This window comes from Kryptolebias marmoratus, linkage group LG16 (genome assembly GCF_001649575.2).
Source record: "Kryptolebias marmoratus isolate JLee-2015 linkage group LG16, ASM164957v2, whole genome shotgun sequence".
Classification (NCBI taxonomy): Eukaryota; Metazoa; Chordata; class Actinopteri; order Cyprinodontiformes; family Rivulidae; genus Kryptolebias; species Kryptolebias marmoratus.
The window spans coordinates 16,462,884-16,474,308 of NC_051445.1; the positions used below are offsets into that span (position 1 = coordinate 16,462,884).

The 11,425-nt window shown below is 41.5% G+C and overlaps 1 protein-coding gene across 1 annotated transcript in view; it reads left to right on the plus strand.

Moving 5' to 3' along the window:
• Positions 1-11,425, plus strand: part of lars2 (leucyl-tRNA synthetase 2, mitochondrial) — a 37,614-nt gene that overhangs the window by 11,713 nt on the left and 14,476 nt on the right. The window contains exons 4-12 of the mRNA XM_017438181.3: positions 1,421-1,512; positions 1,606-1,666; positions 2,613-2,702; positions 2,927-3,070; positions 6,075-6,182; positions 7,275-7,434; positions 7,720-7,824; positions 8,145-8,260; positions 8,363-8,646. Of these exons, the coding sequence (XP_017293670.1) occupies positions 1,421-1,512; positions 1,606-1,666; positions 2,613-2,702; positions 2,927-3,070; positions 6,075-6,182; positions 7,275-7,434; positions 7,720-7,824; positions 8,145-8,260; positions 8,363-8,646 (1,160 nt within the window). The remainder of the gene's footprint in view (positions 1-1,420; positions 1,513-1,605; positions 1,667-2,612; positions 2,703-2,926; positions 3,071-6,074; positions 6,183-7,274; positions 7,435-7,719; positions 7,825-8,144; positions 8,261-8,362; positions 8,647-11,425) is intronic.

The following is an 11,425-nucleotide window of genomic DNA, read 5'->3' on the forward strand; positions in this document are numbered from 1 at the left end:
CAGCACAAAAGTAGCTGGAAAAACATGCGTTTTGTTAATTTTAAGCCCTTGTTCTGTTGCAGCTCCTGCACATGAGACCAAAGCGATGAAGCATCAGCAGGTTTTTAGTTTGACTAGTTGTGGTGAGGACGATGGAGCTGCCACAGATGAAGTCCAGCCTCGGTGTGTGGGTAGACACTTGCGTTTAATATGGTCTCTCGACATTCACAAAACTCGGCTCTCCTCAGTCCCCTCTGTGATCTAGAGAGCCGCCGATGCTGCATATGTTTGTGTTTCTGCTCGTTTTTGTCCACATAGACAGGACTGTGATGAGACGAGTCTGACGGACTCCCACGTTCTTCCTCCTCTTGTCTCGAGATCTGAAATCCACACCACGATCATCAGTCTGGATGTAGACATAGTAGTCGTGGATAAGTGGGACTATTATTCGTGGAGGAAATGTTTGCCCCTTTGAACTTTCAGGATTGGCCTCACCTTTTGTCATTTCTACAACAGCAGATTATTTTTACCTACTTATGCTGAACAAACAACAGTAGCATCATATCATGACAGTGACTCGCACATTTTTATTTCTTGAGTCAGTGTCTGTGTGCTCGTCCCCCCCACCCCGATCAGAGCGAGCCGAGCCTCTCTCAGCCTCCTGCCATCCAGCACTCGCCTTTTACAAATGAGGCCCCTGCAGTTACCAAGGATACCATTACATCTGAAACATCAGACCCGTTAAAAGTCCGCGCGACGATCCTCTCCCCAGCCTTCGACTCGTTGTCACTCCGTTTCTCCTCCACTTTGCTCCCGCCTTCCTCTCCCGAGCTTTCATCTCGTTTCTCTGCCAGTGAGCAGAAAAAAAACACAGCTGAAGAGCTCGAGAGATGAGTGGAGGAGACTTCTCGAGTGCCCGTCGAAGAGGGAGGCGATGAAATGGATGTGTACACAAAGCGGAGATGGAGAGAGTATATGAAGGGAGAGTGAATTTGTTTAGAAAGAGATGTTTTAAGTCATTAGTGTTTGCTGGCATAAAGCGCCATCATCATCTCCTGCTCTAGCCCCGACTTGTTTTTACATTACACCTGAAGTTAGGATGCATATATTAACCACAATATGTAATGGAGGGAAGCAGGGAAAATGTTATTAGCATTTTTGTCCTAGTGTTGCTCAATTAAGAAAGCAAAATATAAATAAACTCCAAAATGACATGAAGGGTAAACGAAATGCAGCAAATAGTGAGCTGAACTGTTGAAAAAGTACTTTTAAAACTTTCAAAAATGACTAAAACTTGATTACTTAAACGATCAAAATTGATTTTAAGTCTAAAAACAAGATGGGATTTTTTTTTTTTTGCACATCAACACAACTAATGATTAATTTATTGTTCAGTAGAATAATGTTTCAGCTGATACAGAGCTGCTGTTTGGATCTGCAGGTACTTAATCCGATGGGTTGGGATGCTTTTGGACTTCCAGCTGAAAATGCAGCCATCGAGAGAGGCCTCGATCCAGAAGAGTGGACCAAAAGGTACAGAAAACCACAACTGATCATATCATTTTTGTTTTTATTGTTCACCTCGATTCTCATTTTGTTGCCTCTTTGTTTTTTTTTTGTCTGCAGTAACATTCAATTGATGAGGGAGCAGCTGGACAGCCTCGGGTTGTGCTTCAACTGGGACCGGGTGAGTAGGAGCTGATGAAAGTAGAGTATCAGCTCAGAGGTTAAAGGACTGTTGGCTTTCTTCTGCATTTTATGTTTATTTTGAACTTACAAAAAAACTGTAACCATAGGAAGGAGAATGCATAAAAACAAAAACCAAACAAGCGGCGAGGTTCAGGTGTGTGTGTGTGTGTGTGTGTGTGTGTGTGTGTGTGTGTGTGTGCGCACAGTCTGATCAAGTGGGAAGGTGTGTATATTTGAGAAGGGACAAAATGAAGAAAAACTTAAGTGCAAACATTTTTGACAGCTGTTTAAAAATGATGTAAAGAGTGCATTCACAAATATAAATTCTAAGTGTTTTTTTTTTATCAATTAACATCAAATAAACAAAATAATCTCCTCAGTTTGTGACGTGAACTCCCTTTGCCTTCAAAACATCATCAGATCTTCTGTTTGTAGAGTTTTTGAAGGAGCTCAGCTCAGATAGGTTGTTCGTCGTGGAGGACTAAGAACAGATCATCTGTGGAGGTTTTTGGCTCGAATCCTTGTTTCTTCATTTGATGAAGATCGGGGCTCTGCACAGTTCATGACTGTGTTTCAACTTACGAGTGATGATCATCAGCACCTGTTTAGTATCATTAGTTAATCATACAAAATCCCAGACTTTGTGCAGGTTTACCTACAAGAATTGATGCGGTTTTGAAGGTAAAGGGTAAATAGGTATTTATAAACCAGCTGGAACCGATCATGCAGGCTGATTACTGATAAATGGGAAATGAATAAGTTTATATCTTCACATGAGGCCTGCCCTGCTATAAACCTGAGCTGATCTGACTGAGAGTAACGGCATCATTTAACAAGATATTTGAGTTGTACTGCTCAGGTGATGTAATTCAGAGTTACTGTTTCTCTTCTGAGTGTTCCTGACATGATGCACTTCAGATCTGACTCTTGTTTTTTCTCAACAGGAAGTCACCACTTGTCTTCCAGACTACTACAAATGGACCCAGTATCTGTTTATCAAGCTCTTTGAAGCAGGACTGGCCTATCAGAAAGAGGTGGGGATAGCCTCTGCACTAAAGTTATTCATAGATTTATTTTTTTTCTCTTAGACGTGAAAAGAAGAAAGCTGGTTTGAAGCCTTTTGATTACATATAATAAAATGGGACAGCCTTGAAATAAGCATTTCACTTTTCTGTTAAATCCAAGCTTTTTTTTTCCTGAGCTCTGCTTTTTCATTTTGAATGTGTGGGTGTTTTGTGTGTTTGTGTGTGGCACACAGGCTGTGGTGAACTGGGATCCCGTTGATCAGACAGTGCTGGCAGATGAGCAGGTGGATGAAAACGGCCGATCCTGGAGGTCCGGCGCTCTGGTGGAGCAGAAGCTACTCACACAATGGTTCATCAAGACGACAAACTACGCTAAGGTGCGACTACGAGTGTGTCTGAGCGGCGTGTGTGTTGGTGTGACTTCTGAATGGCTGGTCGGTCGTGCCATGTGGGCCAAAGAAAGAGCAGAAAACCCCTCTGTTAACAATCATGGCTGCCCTGCCTTTCTGGTTCTGCAATCAGACCCCTGGAGACCGCCATCGTCCGCCTGGTCTCAGTGTTGAAAAGGGGAACAACTCTGCAACGGACCCAGGGTTGGCCTGGCAGGCTGATGAGGCTTAACCTTTCTGCACAGAGGTGAGCCAGCCTTCTGCAGGGACAAATGAGCCCCGCTGGACTGAAACAGCCTCAGGAGAGCTCGTTCATGCATTTTACATGCAGCACATGCATGTGCAGTGTGAGATATCTAGGTGTGTGTGTGTGTGTGTGTGTGTGTGTGTGCCGCACTCGACACTGGGTGTTGTTCAACGTGTCTGCTTTGTGTGACCAGGCAGAAAAAAACTTAAATTTAAACTCATCGGTTCTTACACTTTGTTTGGTCTTTAGACTTGCAGAAACTTGTCAAAATAAATTACAACATGAGCCAAAGATGGTATCTTTTAATAACTTGAGATATTTAATTAGTCAGCTGCACAAAGAAAATTAGATGGCTGTGTTCTGAAACAGACAATCAGCAAATTTTCACGTTTTGTGGGTAAAAATCAAAGCAAAATTGACAATTTTAATGATTACATGATATTTCATAAGATGACTAATCATGTCACCTAAACTTGTTTTCATAGAAAAACCGAGAAGGTGAAACAACTTGAACAGTCTGTGGCTGCAAAATATTAGTGGAGGTGGATGTATTTGTTCCTCTATGTATCATGTTGACCTTGTGTGAATTAGAAAAAAATCCATAATAAATCCAAAACTAAATCTTGTTTTTTAAAATGAGTAAAGTTGTATGTTAGTACAACAATCTTCATTCCATCCTGGAAATAGAACGGTTCAAATAAATCATTAAAAGCCCCAAATAAATACGACATTAAACTTCTGACTGCAGCTTTTGTAGGTTTGTAATCTTGACAAGTAGCCAGAACTGAATCTAAATGTTTTGGACTTTCAATATAATAAAGAAAAAAAACTCAGTTTTCTCCCTGCAAGGCTTCGTTGCCAGGTTCTTTAATTTTTCGTTTAAAAAAAGAAAAGCCAATTTGTCTGTCGACTGTTTTTTTTTTTCCTTTTTTTTTTTCCATTTTAGCTGCGGCGCCAAAGTCGCCCATGTGTGTCCGTGTCAGAGGTGCGAGTGGAGGTGGAAGCAGCCTACTGTGACAATGTGTTCCTGCATTTCTAATTTTCTCTGACGAGCACAGAAATGGGGGGGGGAGGACGGGAGCGTGCCAAATAAAACCTGATGTAATTGGACTGTGATTTCCTGCGTGCGCGCGTTTCGTCTGGTCACCGCCGCACGTGTTCAGGTTTGCGCGACAACATTAACTTCAGACGGCGTTTGCTCACTTTAACAGTCAAGTTTTTCCACAAGACTGTTTATTAATGGTAACAACTTTAATGTACAGCGTTCAGGTTGGTAGAATATTAAGTGGCTGCAGCAGTTTTTCAATTTCATGCATAATCACACTTGTTGAAGTCTGGGGAAAAAAAAAATACAGCCAGTCTATTACTCCACGCAGACAAGCAAATTAGTCTCAAATGACTCTCTCTGACAGTATTGCTCAAGTATGACCTTATAAGTTTCTATTAATGCAGTATCGTCCAGTTAAATTTATAAAAGGAGGAAAAACTTGAGTCTCTTCAACTTGTGTCGTGCATCGCTTCATGTTGCGTAATATTTTCTTCTTAGAAGTCTACTTGATATCTCTTTCTCACTCTCCCAGACACTAATCTTTAGTTAGTGCCATACCATGCTTTTTTTTCATGCTTTTCTTAGTTACCATGGAAACTCCTGTCCTTGCCGTACATATTTCACTTGCTCCTGCTTTCTGTGCCAGATCTGTATTTTCAAGCCCAGAGAAAAGTAGAACTGGTTGCTGCTGCCTCTCACCGATGGGCAGCCTCTACGATTTATTCCTCTCCACCCCACTGCTATGAAAGGCAGGCAATCATGTAATCATTTGTATCTGTTTGTCTGTTTGTCAGTAAAATATCTCACGAACCACTGGATGGATTTTAATAGTGCTCTCAGAAAGCAATCACTGGATGTACACCTAGAGCTGATTAACCTTTGGAGTTAATCTCATTTAAGATGTCCGCCGTAAGTAATCAACCTCAGGAAACACAAGATTGCTATAACTTAGTCAATTTTACAGATATTGAGCTAAAATCGGGTGTGATAGTAGCTGAGAGCCATCCCCAACAAATCTGTGCGCAAACAGATCACACAAGGCCTTTGTTTACAACGTTGGCAAACAAGTTGGTGGGCGAAATGCATTCCTTCGAGAACTGGCACTTTCATTGTATTTATGCCTCTTTTTCTCCAAATCTTCTATCATGCCAATGATGACTCCAGCCAGTATTTAAGTTTGTATCAATAACTCTGTGATGAGGCGGCGTATGCTGAGCTGCACAGGGAGGGATTGTGGGTAATAGGTTGACAGACTGAAAAGGAAATGAAGAATTATAACATGTCCCCCCCCTCCATGGACCAACTGAGGTTTTTTTGGACTGAGCCTCATTGATATGCATAGTTCTCTTTAATCACCCAGAATAAATGTGTGTGTGTGTGAGTGTGTGTGTAAGAAAGAGAGAGCATGTACCCTAGATTTGCGATTGCTCAGTGATATCAATGAAAGTAGAAGAAGCTGAGGTCAGAGTTTGTGAAAATTCCATTTTGTCCTGCTTTTATAAGCGCTGCGGCTGCTTTGTCAGAATAAATTGTCCATGCTTTGAAAGAGGCCACCCCGAGTCGAAGACGGTTGCATTTTCCGGTGCTCATACTTAAAAGAATATTGCTTTTTTTCCACAGCGAGGCGAAAGAAATAGTCCCCATTTGAACGTGTGCAGTTTCAAACGTAATTGTTGGTTTGTGTTTTCTTCTCTCAGCCTCTCTTGGACGCTCTGGAGGAACTTCCGGAGTGGTACGGGGTCAAAGGCATGCAGGCAAACTGGATCGGAGAGTGCACCGGCTGCTACTTCGACTTCAAGCTCAAGGTAAATCTCAGCTCCGCTCTTCTCGGCTCATTTTTTAATCATTCATCAATCTCACCTTTCATTCAGCCTCTCTGTTCTTACACCAAGCGTTTCTCCATTTCTACCCCATGTCTCTGTTTTGATCCTTTCCCACCTTAAACACTGATTATTGTTTTATCTTCAAGTCTTTAACGCCTCTGTTTACTGATCGGTTTCCACTGAAAGTCATTTTTCCAACAGATAATATCAAGAATTAGTTTAGACTGACTTTCCTGAGATTTCAAGCTGAGTGGCAACAAAAAAAAAATGTTGAGAGGCCTTTGATTTTTAGAGCACACTCCTTTAAAAAAATGTTATTTAAGTCTTTGACTTTATTTAAAAGCCTTTGAGGTTTTCTCAAGAAAGCAGAAATTAAAAAAATGTGAAAGAGCATTTTACACTTTGTCTCTCTGATTATAGGAAGAGTTTGTCTGGTGGGATGAATAATAAATGTAAAACTTCAACCCACATCTGAAGAAGCTGTAATATTATGTAAAATGTAAATTAAAATCAGAATGAAATGATTTGCAAATCTCATAAACACGTATTTTATGCACATGGAAAAAAAGGGAACATTTCAAAGGTTTAAACTAAGAAATTGTACCAATTTTAGGAAAAAAAACAAGGAAATGAAGCATCTCCTCTTCTTTTAACAACAGGCCATAAACATCCAGGAACTGAGGAAAGCAGCTAAACTTCATTTTAGGCAGAGACTCAACCCTGAACTGTAAATACTGTAAATATTTACCATGATGTCATGCAATAATTAATGACATCTTAAGGGTTTAAAAAGAAACAACCTAATATTGTTTCTCTAATATGTGTGTAAAAGCTTTCTTGAAATAAAAAAGAAGAATCCAGCAACAACAAAAAATGGATGTCCAGATGTAAATTTTTGAGGCTTTACTTGTAAAGTATTAAAATCAATATTTGTATTAATTTATCGGTGTTGTGCAAAAAAAAACCCAACCCAACCTGAAATAGGGAAAGCCAGCAAGTCGGCCTTATTATTCAGCTTTAATGCTGCCTTTGAGGTGAGAAGTTCTTTGACTTTTTTTAACTCTTACCTTTTAGGTGGAGGGCAAAGAGACGGGGGAGACCCTGTCAGCCTACAGCTCCTCCCCTGAGATGGTGTTCGGGGGGGCTTACGTGGCCATCCTGCCCTCCCACAGGCTGCTGCACGGGAGCAGCTCGGTCCGCTCGGTGTTGCAGAAAGCCTTTCAGCCTGGCAGAGGTGAGCCTCCCTCCACTTACACACACACTTCTGTTAACAACGTAACCCTTTTCCATTTCAGAATATAATCCCCCCCTTCTAAGATAAGACTCTTCTGCTCCGACAGGACACAAACCAGCTTTAAAGGAAAATTCAGATTTTAGAATACCATTTAAACAACTGTACTGTCTTTCTTTGTCTTTGCTTGTTATTTTTAGTCTAAATGTATGTTTATGACTTAGCACACGAGTCCTGTTTATTCGCAGCTCCTCCTTTTTTCACACAAGCTCTCCTTTTGTTCTGCAGACTGCCTCACAGAGGTTACAGCTCATAACCTGTTTACTGGCCTCGAGGTCCCTGTGATCATCTCTCACAAAGAGGCGTTCGATGACTATCTGGACACTGTTGTCGGTGAGTTTCTGGGCTCCTGTGGGCAGGTGGTTGTCACATCCAGAAACAGGCTGCCCCAGGGTTATTAACCTTTTTTAAAAAAGCAGCCATTATTACGGTGTGTTTGCGCCATGCTGTGTTCTACATGTGCTGTGAAATCTGAAGGTGTTTGTGTGAAAGTGGAGTTTAAACCTGAGGGATTAACTGCATCACAGCGTGCTTATATCATCTCCACAGGGAGGGGTTTCCTTCTTTTCTCTCTCCGGGGATCACTTATCCTTGTATGTCCACACATTACTGCTGACGTTTGTTTTTTATGATGCTTTTTTTTTGTGATCCAGGCGTCCCAGACTGCAGCGAGGAAGAGCTGTCTGTGGCCAGAGCTCTGAATCTGAGCTGGACTCCGGTGCTGAAAACCAGCGACGACGGGGATCAAACTCTAATCAATTCTAAAGAGGTCGGCACCGATCCTGATTACAAACGTGTCGGAAACAAAAGAGGAATGATTCATGATATTCAAAGCTGTCCAGAACTTTATTTTATCACCATCCCTGTGTAGTTTTCAGACCTCAGCAGGGAGCAGGCCTTTCACTCCATTACCCAGAAGGCCAGATCGCAGGGGGTGGGAGGCTACCTGACCAGCTCCAAGCTCAGGGACTGGTTGATATCCCGGCAGCGGTACTGGGGAACCCCCATCCCCGTGGTGCATTGTGGATCTTGTGGCGCAGTCGCAGTCCCTGAGGAGGAGCTACCAGTTACGCTGCCAAAGGCGCCGTCTCTCACAGGAAAAGGGGCGTCGCCTCTGGGAGCTGAGCACGACTGGGTCACCTGCAAATGTCCCAGGTAGGAAAACTTAGAACTGATCAAGGTTTTTAATGTTCCAATGAGACTATAACACAGAGACCATCTGTATGTCTTTATCTCATGTTGTCACTAAAACATCTATTATTTTGTTACTTAAAATGGCTTTACCTCTAACCTTTCTCAGGTTTCTTTACTTGGCTCATCCTACAGATGGAGTCTTGTTAATACTTCCAGGTCGCAGTTTGATGCGAAAGGAGTCTTTTTCTGTCGGGAGCCCCGAGTTAAGAGATCTCTCTGCCCAACTTATTCAGGGTCGTTTAGTTTGTAGCTACTTTCAGACTTTTTCTCAAATTTTTCTCCTTGTAAAAGTTTTTAAAATGTATGAATTTTTTAATGTTTTATTATTTCTATGTGTTGATTTTACTCAAGCCAAAACAAATCATTTTTAGTATTTCTGTTAACACTTGGCCCAGTCATTTAACCTCTATACAAGTTTTTTTTAATTGTACTTAGTCCTATTTTCAAAGCAGCTTAGAACATTTTTAAGTATTATACAAATGAACGTTATTGTTTATGTGTACTGATTTCACATTAAAAGCCATAATTTATTAAACGCAGTTCAAAGAAAACAAATTAAATGTTGGAGCTAAAAACTTTAATGCTTTGAAAAACTGATTTTTAGAAATTAATTTGGATTTGATGAGTTAAGATTTTAATTTTAATTTTGTAAATTACTAACACTGAAAGGAGTAGTGACCTAACAGGTGGGACAAATTTAAAGGAAGGATTTATAACGTCATAAAAGTGCATTCAGGCACAACGTATGTTTGTGAACGCATCATTAATTCTCCTTTACATGGGTTTTAAATCAGCGTTACTTCTTGCTACACAAATAACAATATCACGGAACTCCCTCAGGGTTTTATGAGATTAAAAATTAAAGCTAGAACAAGATGTCAGCCATGAGGCTGTTTAATCTGATGCTGATTCGGGTGCAAATGACTTTTTTTCCCTTTCTTGTTAATCGAAAAATAGATTTGAAGAATTTCCAGGCAACTAATGGAATACAAGAAAAAAAATAATTTAAACTGTGAACAGATTCAAAGAACCTTAGGCCCTGTTCAAACCTTGCACCGGGTGATTCGACAGCTCTGATTGAGGGCGTTCACACCTGGCAGTTAATGCGTACTACAGGATGTCTTTGTGATTGAACGTCAATCACCCGCTCTGTATGCACGCTCTGAGCAACAAACAGTGTGACAGCAGGTCTGCTGATGTTTCAGTAAAACTTAGAATCCATTCAGACATTTAAACTATTATTTTGACGTTAGCACGGTTCAAAGCCGTTTGAGTCACATTTTTGTGGAGTTATCTCCCAGTATGCTACATTACTGAGCAGATATGATGAGAGAGAAATAAACCAGCACACTGTTAGTGACGTCCGAGCTCTGCAACTGAGCAAACGCTGAAGATTTTAACCCATGAAGGCCCTCAGTGTACTGACGGCCATCATCTGTGGCTGTAACAGCTGAAGTGCTAGGTGTAAATGTCAGAAATCTTTAAAACTGGGTACAGATTGTTTAGAACAAGGATGGGCAATCCTGGTCCTCGAGGACCACCATCCTGCAGTTTTTCCTTGTTTCTCTGCTCCAACACACCTGATTCAGACGTTAAATCACCTCTTCATGTTCTGCAGAAGCCTGTTAATCAGCCATTGATTCAAATCAGGTGTGTTGGAGCAGAGAAACAAGTAAAACATGGAGGATAGTGGCTCTCCAGGACCAGGATTGCCCACCCCTGGTTTAGAATGTTGTGAATTTTCAAATTGCCAAGCATAAGCGTACAAATGTTTATGAGTTATTGTCCAAATCATGTATTTTTGAAGTTAAAGGGTTTTTCTTTTTCTTTTGTTTTAAAGGATTGTCTTGGAGCCTTTGAGTAAATCATTGTCTCACGACCTTCTGAGGTATTTGCAGAATTAGCGTACAGTAGTCACATTTAGCTGCTAGGAATTGTAAATGAGTTTCAGCATCATTTGTTTCCAGAACAACATTAGTGATTAGGGAAATTATGCTGAGCATTACGAGTGCGGATTGAATTATGTGTAAAGCCTCTCCGGTGTCATTCTCCTCCATATTTCCTGTGTTTCCTCAGGAGGCCGACTAACAAATCAAGCCTGCTGTCAGGCGAGCTGAGAGGACTAACAACCTTGCAAGAACACAGAGCATTCGGAGAGATAGACTGGAAACTGTGATGATAACTTTTTTTGTTTAGACCGGTTTACGTAATGAGCGGCATCCGTGACATGAGCCGCATGAGGTGATGTTGGAGGTTACAAAAGCCAGCTGCGCCTCAAGAGAGAGACGCACACACTGCGCACGGACATGCATTAGCCTTTCATGCGCAGCCGTGATCGCACATCACTTAGAGACTCCTCTCAGTGAATGCGTTTGGAAATGCAGAATGACGACTCAGCTGGTGTCCCCAGAGTCCCTCGCTGACATGGGAATTCCTCTCTGAATAAGCCTAATCACCATCAAGGCACCACGTTGATTAAAACAAAGACCCACTCAGTCGCAGATGGCACAAGTCATCAGAGTATGTTTACACACTTTCACAAAGCTGCTATAATTTCCTCCATCAGTAGCGTTTGGTGGCCAAAAAGGAGAAAAAAAAAATGCTGTTATCCCCCCCCCCCCCTCTGTCGTTAAGTGTCTGTGGAAATTTGTCCTCTTCCGCTCGTCGACCGTGTCCAATTAAAGTTTGAGTGCAACACGGACGAGCGGGGTGGTGAAAGATGAGCAGCAGAAGCGCTTTT